The sequence below is a fragment of the Argentina silus genome (genome assembly GCF_951799395.1).
Source record: "Argentina silus genome assembly, chromosome: 10".
Taxonomy (NCBI): domain Eukaryota; kingdom Metazoa; phylum Chordata; class Actinopteri; order Argentiniformes; family Argentinidae; genus Argentina; species Argentina silus.
Window position 1 is genome coordinate 16,305,844 of NC_139664.1, and position 9,411 is coordinate 16,315,254.

At 45.7% G+C, this 9,411-nt stretch overlaps 1 protein-coding gene across 1 annotated transcript in view; it reads right to left on the reverse strand.

Annotated features, from left to right (window-relative positions):
• Positions 1-607: 607 nt before the first annotated feature.
• The window catches only part of limd1a (LIM domains containing 1a), a 20,136-nt gene continuing 11,332 nt past the window's right edge, over positions 608-9,411 (reverse strand). Inside the window, exons 3-8 of the mRNA XM_083679362.1 lie at positions 7,953-8,020; positions 6,512-6,574; positions 5,757-5,887; positions 4,255-4,306; positions 2,898-2,966; positions 608-2,109 (exon numbers count right to left, since the gene is read on the reverse strand). Coding sequence (XP_083535488.1) covers positions 1,966-2,109; positions 2,898-2,966; positions 4,255-4,306; positions 5,757-5,887; positions 6,512-6,574; positions 7,953-8,020 — 527 coding nt within the window. The 3' untranslated portion in view covers positions 608-1,965. The remainder of the gene's footprint in view (positions 2,110-2,897; positions 2,967-4,254; positions 4,307-5,756; positions 5,888-6,511; positions 6,575-7,952; positions 8,021-9,411) is intronic.

Sequence of the window (9,411 nt, forward strand, 5' to 3'; positions counted from 1 at the left end):
CGCTCATTGCAGACAACAAGTTAATTTTTTGTAGCGAGACGAGAGCCAATCATATTGTCGCAACTAAGATTCCACCAAGAACTTGCCTACTTGGTATAAGCATATATTGTTGCACTTTATGGAATGTCCTTCTTCCGAATGTACTTGTTTGATATATAGTTGCTACAAACTTTTCTTGATCCGTTTGTTCCAACTGAAAAGTCATTTTTGTGGTCTTCATAGGACCAGTGGCGCAATGGATAACGCGTCTGACTACGGATCAGAAGATTCTAGGTTCGACTCCTGGCTGGTTCGGATTTTTTCTACACAGGAGATAATCACTGTCAGTTGAACTTGTTATGCTTTTAGAGCACAATCCTTTACTTTGGTGTTATGTTCATGAGTTGTTTTGAGTGAGTCTGAAATCGACTGGCTGTCGTTTCCCGTAGACGTATTGTGTAAATTACTCGATCAGTATCTTTTTACAAATAAAGAAGGCCGGCTCCTTTGTAAGCATTACAGTACACACCCAATCTGGATACTGCAGCGGCATTTCTATTTGAGATAGAAACCTATAACTGGCAATCTCCGAAGAGACAAGAAGAGACCATTTCACAATGTAATACAGTGCATTTATTTTCAAAAATATGTATATATATGGACATTCTCTGAAATACATTTCAAATACAGTATTGGAATACTTCATATTATGTAGGCCTACTTAGAAAACGAAGGATTCATAATGATACATAAAAGTACTTTGTAAGAGACAAGCCATAAATATAATAGTAAAACATATAACATGATACTTAAATTGATGATTTGGGAGTCAAAATACATGTTTCACTTCAAACCAAATGAGTTATTAGGAAGTTACTCACACAAATGCTACAGTAGATTTCAAATGGCACTACTGTTTTATGGATCACTTCAACCAAGTTTATGTTTGTTGGTGGTGATAGTGAATTTATTGCAGATGAACAGTGCTTTGAAAACAAGTTTGGCTTTGGGTGAAGCATTTAGCAGAACAAATCATGTATTTGGATTTATACAATGATGGACTATACAGGCTAGGAGGGTTGGCATTCAGACACTGGTTTCAAACAGGTGGGATTGGCCTAATATTTGTGCTTAAAGTGGGGTAGGCTACTTTCGATGAGGTCGAGAAGAGTCCACATCTTTTAAAGAAATCACACTGTCTAACAAACATGAATCCCATTTAAGTGGAAAACAGAATTGTGTAAAATGTGTGTAGCCTATTAAATCGCTATGTTTGAAGACCTGGATTTTGCATATTAGCTGATAAACACTGGAAGAAAATGAAAAATGAATTCTAATGGAAACATCTTCACTCACAGATACGTCCAACCCTTCACTCCTGAGACAATTCCCTGCTATGCTATCAAATGCATCTCTACGTTATCAGTGTCTACATTGAATCATACTGCATGACTGACTGCATGACTGATGTTGATAGCATGTGGAACTGATAATAGTATTATCATGATATTTACAGGAAAAGTAATTAATATCTACAAAAATCTAATTGAGACTTTTTCAATTACTATAATTCAATGCTTTTAAAGTAAGGCTTTGGCACCAGACATTAAATAACATCAAGAAGTTGTTGCTGTTTCAAGGTTATTCTGATACTTGACACAGCTGTGGAATCCTTTGAACATTACACCGCTAAAATATTATTTTCATATGGTAGGTCAGCCTCTAACAGACAATGTCCTAAATATATAGAAATGGATTTAATATGAAAAAGAATAACATGTTTCTCTCTCTCACACACATGAATGCACACAAACACACACACACACACAATCACCTACAGAGATCAAAGATATAGGCCAATTGTTCATTCATCATTCAGACAATTTCCACCAGCTATCCAGTCACTTTTGATGCAGAAAGCTGGTTGTGCTGGTTGTGGTCGTTATGCACAGTTCTTTCAGAGAGCCACTAGGTGGAGCCCTGCACCTAAAACTGGTGTTGGTAGGAGGCAGCAGTGGGTGAAGAAGACCCAGGCTCGATGTGCTTCAGGTGGCAGGCGTGGCAGAGGAGGTGCCCATCCAGCGGGTAGCAGCGGTGCCCCTCCTCATCGTTCAGCTCCATCTGACAGTCCTGCCAAAACATGGGAATACAGAGGATTAGGAGGGGAATTTGATCATGACATCAACATAGAAATTCAGGAAGAATAGGACATTGGTTTGGGGCTTGGTCAAATTCAATGGTGTATCAAATGAGAATGAATGTAAAAATACGAAGAGAAAGAAGCAGGAATTCCTAATTTAACAGGAATAATCACATTAACATTTGTGTCTTTCGAATTCAATTTGCAATGAAAAGGTTTACCACAAATCTACTTACATAAGTAATGTGAAATGGTGGGCTTTGGAATAAATGTAGACAGTTGTTCTGTTATCTTTTTGTGTGTGAAAACGTCAACAACACTTGAAGGGATTCCTCAAAATCACCTTGACTTGACCTGTACGTTTGACAGGCAGACAGACAGACTGCAGGAGAAGAAGACGGCCTCTCCTCTCTTCAGATTTTCTGAATAGTTTAACATTGCTTTGACAGTGGAGTTACTTCTAAGCGAAATCATTCCAAACAACGCTTTAATCTCCACACGCCTGGATGCTCTTGGTTGTCAAGGGCTCTCGGAGCCTGTCAATCAGCCTGAACGCAACGGCGACGGAGAGGCAGAGAGGCACTTGAGTGAAATCATGATCAAAATCATGAGTGATGAGTCGATGTGTAGCCTTGTCTGGTCTGCTCTGCTATGCAGCACAACACGTGGTGCAATTAGCACCAGCTGGACTGTTGCGGAGCACTGAAATCGTCTTGGTGATTCTTGTGTGGGTGTGTGTGTGTGTGTGTGTGTGTGTGGTCTCCCAGTTTAGACTTACCTCACAGTGATAGCACTCAACATGATAGTCCTTATCCATGGAAACCACACGAATAGTCTCATCAGAACCCTGCAGGTACAGACAGACAGACAGATAGATAGATAGTTCTTCATCATTGTCAGTGAAGACTGAGGCCTGTTAGAACTCACATCAAACTGTTACTCTGTATTTCTATGTTTATATACTGTCGCATGTGTCAAAAGTGTATTCTCAGCAGGAGGGGACAGACTGTGTTGTTCATATACTGCATAGCTGCTTTTGAACCAGTTTTATCAGGGGAATGAACCAATGAAAAGATTCCCACCCCCTCCCCATGCTGTTATACTGACGGCCAGCGATCCGCCACCAGCTTGTGAGGAGGAGTCTCACTCTGCTTTTTCATCACAACTTACATTCAGGTGCAAGACAGACCCCCCCCCCCCCCCAGCTCAGAATTCTACCCCGACTGCCTAACTGAGGAGGGGGCGGACAGCATTCCAGTGGGGTCAACTCTAATTTTGGAGGGGTCTTTGAAGAGGGTGGGGGAGGAGCAGCGGGCACACATGGGTTGGTGCTCTGCCTGCCTGCACCTGGACCCGCACCACGCCACAAACATGCAACCAACATCCCTCCCGGCACGTCCAAATCACTCCCATGTAAACACCACACCGTTTGATAGCAAGCAACCCTAGTCACCCCCAGCTACTGCCTCTGTCACTGCTCAAGTCACCTTTAACCTCTGGTTAACTTGACCTGTGCCTGAACTGTGACAGCTGTTCATATTGGTGGCATGTCTGTTAAGGCCATTAGGGAGGGAGGGAGGGAGGGAGGGAGGGAGGGAGGGGGGGGGGGGACAGTATTCTCTATACACTCACAGGTCAGTTTATTGCTTCAGCTCAGACAGAGTAAATATGAGCTGAAATGGATGTCTTCCTGTCTGTCTGAGAGTGTGTGTGTGTGTGTGTGTGTGTGTGTGTGTGTGTATGTGTGTGTGGGAGTCTGGGTACATAAACACCCTGTAGGCATCGTCTTATGACAGACGGCGTGAGTCAGTCCAGACTGATGTTCAGACGACGCGGGTCACACTAGAGCCCTGGAGGGTGATACACAGTGGAGGCTTGTGCGTTTGATACCATTCCTCATTCTATCCCGTGCATTACAATGAGCCCTGTCCTCCGATTTCTACCTCCTCCAGCCTCCCCTGGTGATACACTAGGTTCATATCACCAACCCATAGTCAGCCTATATAGTACAGTAGACCCAGGGAACATTTTTGTAGTCAAGTTACTACCAGAATAAAAGGTCAGTGAAATTACACTGAGAAAGCCATACACTTAAGACAAACCTTTTACAGGGTTTTTGCGGGGGCAGGGCTTACCTCTGAGGGCAGGATGGGCTGGTTACACGCTGCACATTTAGGGGCCAGGACCCTGAACACATGAAAGAAGGGCAGAATAAATTAATGGACAGAAATTCTGACATTTTCAGACTGTAAATTGGTTCCCTGGAGAGATCCCCAAGCTTCAGTGTAGATCCTGACCATTGGTTATAGCTAGCCTCTCTCCCTCATCCTCTCTTTCCCCAGTCTCTCTCCCCATCATCCTCTCTTTCTCCACTTTCTCCCTCTCATCCTCTCTTTCCTGTCTCTCCCTCTCATCCTTTCTTTCCCCAGTCACTCCTTTTCTACCTCTCATCCTCTCTTTCCTGTCTCTCCCTCTCATCCTTTCTTTCCCCAGTCTCTCCCTCTTATCCTCTTTCCCCAGTCACTCCTTTTCTACCTCTCATCCTCTCTTTCCCCAGTCCATTCCCAAAAATCTCCCTCTCCCTCTTTTTCCGCTGTCTCTCCCCAAGTCTCTCCATCTATACCTCTCCCCCTCTGCCTCCCCCCACGGGCAGGCAGTGTGTAAGAGAGGATTCAGACTCTCCTAAGGAGAGGTGGGGAGCCGCCAGGCCTGCAGATGTGCTGGCTCTCCCTCACACACATGATTCACCCAACCCCCCAAAAATGAATAGAAAAACAAAGGAGAAATGAATTCATTCTTTCCCCACACACACACACATCCGTCTGCAGATGGCTGGCACCTGAATGTCTGAGAGTATACAACAAAGAGCCTCTCATTGTGGAGGGGCATGACTGGGTCTGCACACACACACACACACACACACACACACACACACACACACACACACACACACACACACACACACACACACACACACACACAGGAGATGTACCTTCATATAATAAGGTACTGTTCATACCGGTATTTATTCATTGTTTTTCCTGGAATGCACATATCCGGAGCAATATACAAACGTACATTCCTCTAAAATGGTTTTGGATGAAGAAAATATGTCAACCAAGGTGAACCTTTGCAGAGAAGGGTTGGTAAGAGAGTCTACAGAGTGTACAAATACTGACTGTAAATGTTGCTAACCAAAAGTAACCCATACTGACAGTTGCATAGGATTCACTCTCATGTGCTGGATGTAGCCATCATCATCAGCTGCACAGCGTTGATTGTTCTAACAGAAGACACATGCCTGCTGCTTCTGGCGCTGGAGGTCTCATTGTGATTTGACGCCTAATGCTTTGTCTTTGTGTGTGTGTGTGTGTGTGCGCGTGCGTGCTTGTGTGTGGTGTTGTGTTTAGATAAAGATACAATAGCCACGTGCCACTCCCTTTACCCTTTCACTGGACTGGACACTCATCCCTTCCCTGCTCCCCCCTCTCTCCCCCCTCCCTCTCCCATTCCTGAGTAAGCATCTCCAGAGGCTGTCACACGTGGCACAGGCTGTAGCAGCCTCCCTGAGGGAGAGAGATTGACACACACACACGCACGCACGCACGCACGCACGAACACACAAACAAACACACACCTGTGGTAGTCTTTGACACAGTAGATCTTGTTCTCTGTGTCTACAGTGAAAGGCACTCCGTCCAGACTCTCGTTACAGATGACACAGCGGAAACATCCAGGGTGGTAGGACTTCCCCAGGGCCTGCAGGATCTGACCAGAGAGAGACAGAGAACAACCTGTGTTATGTGTGTGTGTGTATGTGTGTGTGTGTGTGTGTGTGTGTGTGTGTGTGTGTGAGGCAGTACAATGAAAGCAGGGAAACATATCCCTCCCCTCCACCTTGATATACAGCTCTGTATGTATGTATGTATTGTATGTATGTATGTATGTATGTATGTATGTATGTATGCGTGGTGAACATGTGTAGAATCATGTCAGGGGAAATCCGGCATGTGCTGCTACACTCCCAGTGAGGACTAGGCTTGTGATCTCACATCCTCTGTGTGCCGGTTTGGGGGGGTTGGGGGGTCTGTGTCCTGGTTTTACCCGTGTGCATGTGTGTGTGCTTGAGAGTGAAGTGTGTGCGCAAAAGTTCAATGGATGAGGATGCTATACGCTTGCATGTGTGCACGGCCGTTGCACATTAATGTGTGTGTGTGTGTAGGTCTGAAAGCACCACTTCCCCACAAGCCTTTCTCCAGATGTGCCCACAGGATGCTCTATGAGGGAGGAGCAACTACATGTTTCTAACCCACACACACACACACACACACACACACACACACACACACACACACACACACACACGGAGGTGTAGACAGATAAGATACTCACCATATCCATGATCAGATGTCCACAGGCGTTACACTTGTCGGCAGACTGCTGGAAGCCTGAGTACTGCAACAGACAGAGGAGAGGACAGGACAGTGATGTCACTGGTGATGATGTCACTGGTCTTATTAGAACCCAGAGGACTTGTCCAAAGGAAACTGGGCAGCGATTGGATGACATCTCAAACTGATTCACACGTGAACTCAAATACATCTGCCGTTCTGTATGTTCATTCCAAGAGGCCTCAGAGTTCTATAGACACTGTCTGACTGTCTGTCTGTCTGCCTGTCTGTCTGCCTGTCTGTCTGCCTGCCTGTCTGCCTGCCTGTCTGCCTGCCTGTCTGTCTGTCTGTCTGCCTGTCTGTCTGCCTGTCTGTCTGCCTGCCTGTCTGCCTGCCTGTCTGTCTGTCTGCCTGTCTGTCTGCCTGTCTGTCTGCCTGTCTGTCTGCCTGATAGTTCCAGATCACTCATTACACCTCATTAAGTGAAACATGGGAAAGCCACCTACGCCTACTTGACATTTAATTAAGGGGGGTAAATAAAGCAGTGTCACTGAAGAGGAGAGGAGAGGAGAGGAGTGTAGAAGATAAGAGGGGAGAGGAGAGGAGAGGACAGGAGAGGGGGGGAGGAGAGAAGAGGGGGGGAGAGGAGAGGAGAGGGGGGAGGAGAGAAGAGGGGGGGAGAGGAGAGGAGAGGACAGGAGAGGGGGGGAGGAGAGAAGAGGGGGGGAGAGGAGAGGAGAGGAGAGCACAGAAATAGGTAATAGGCCTAGCAGGAGAAGCTAGGGTCATTAACAACACCAAGAGAATGGAACAACAACTGATTGCATTAGGCAATTTGGCAATTAAAGACAAACTGTAACAGGGAGCCTTAAAATAGAGGTCTATTTTGACAGGGCACTTGGGGCTTTACTGAAGGTGTCACTTTGCAATGCCCTCTGACTCTCCCCCCTCGCCCCTCTAACACAGCTAAGTACCATCTCCAATTTCTAACCCCCCCCCTCCCCCTTTCTTACCCCCCCCCCCATGGGTGTAAACTGATACAGTGAGTCTCCATGCGAAACTTGAACTTGGGCCACAAGGTCAAAGCCTCAAACTGTAATCTTGGAGTAGGGGTCATGATCACATAGTCACAGTAGTCACATAGTCACAGTAGCACACAGTGGAAGGCATACATGTGACATTGATTAGATTAGTCTGTTAACCCCTAAAATATGTAATATAGGGCCTATATAAAGTCATGTTGCCTTATCAAAACTAACGTCCTTACAATAGAATGTATGCCTCAGGGAAAATCATGTTTCTCTAAGACGTATTCTAATTTTAAAAACGTACAGAACATTTGGGGCCAGTTTCCTGAACCTAGATAAGTGCTAATCCTAGAACAAAAATCATCTTAAGTGGAAAATTTGCATTGAAAGTGTGATTTAGACAAGACAACTTACCAGAAAGTCCTCCTCACAGAACACCTTCCCACCGACGTAGTAAAAAGCTTTCCCTCTTAGCCTTCGACCTGAGGGGAGAGAGACAAAGCTTCTTTAATCCCCTTCACTCAAACAACATTAATCAGACCAGACCCTACCAGGAGGCCCGACTGACCCCACCCTGAGGGAAACAAACACTTCCATAAAATACATCTCCTAAAATACCAGAGACTGAAATAGGGACGAGGAATTCTGGGAGATTTGTGAAAACCTTGTAAAAACCTAAGCTACTATACTTCCATTATGTCACCCCCCAGTAATGCACAGAAGCACCACAATGAATTAACACCATTCATAGGTTCCAGAACCCTCCGACAGACAGAATTCATTAAGTCCTACTAATTCCCAGACACACAACTCAAATAAACATGTCCCTGTTTGATTATAATCTCATTGAGACGTAGGACAGGACTGGTCTGAGCTGTAGGAGCTGGAAACACATCTGGAGTCTTGCTGAACCTGCAACCATTACCACACGAAGGGAGAATGGTGTGATTGAATCAAATTACCTAAACGGGTGTAACGGATTAAAAAGGCGTTCTCTTGTGGTTCACGTGGCAATAGGCTGAGGCCCAGGAGGAGGAGGAACTACAGCTCTTCTTCTCTGTCTCCCTTTCCATACGCCAGGAGCACTTCCTGTCTATCGGCCTGTTATTGTGTGTGTGTGTCTTTCTATCTGTCGGACTAGATATCTAAAACTGGGCACTTTAGCCCCCTCTCTCTCCATCATAACAACACCCCCCCCCCCCCACCTCTCCAGACCAGCCATTCCTGCAGCTCAGGTCCCACAGGAAGAGGGAACATTCCACACATTTTCTGAAAGGGGGAGGTGAGCGGAGAGTGTGTGTGTGTGTGTGGGGGGGGGGGGGGGGGGATGTTAACATTTGTGAATAGGACCCTTCTTCATCTCCTGCCTGCTACATACACAAGATAAATTCAGACAAATGAATGGATTAGATGGAGGGAGGAGAGCATGATGGTGCAGATGGAGGTAAGGGAGCTCCTAGCTCCTAGACTCATACAGACCCACAGGTTTCAATCTCCACAAGACAGAGATGGGTGGAGGAATGGGGGGTCTTCAACAAACAGGCCTGGGGATGGAGAGAGTGGGGGGGAGGGCAACCTGTCGCTGTCAAGGTACAAGTGGTGATCATGGATATGGCCAAACAAACACACAGTCTGTGCTGTTCCTCCATTAAGACTTGGAACCACCTACACAGTCACATTAGGACACCAGCCAAAGAAGACATTCACCTCCAAACAAAACAAAACTAGGTTCACTTTTGAAATAGGCGTCCAATCATGACATGACTGTTCTTCTGATTAGCCTTATCATTATAAGTCTTGAAATAAACTCTGCAGCAAGATAAATTGACCAATATCAAAGTCCAGCGACGGGCGATGGGCCAATCAAGTTCTG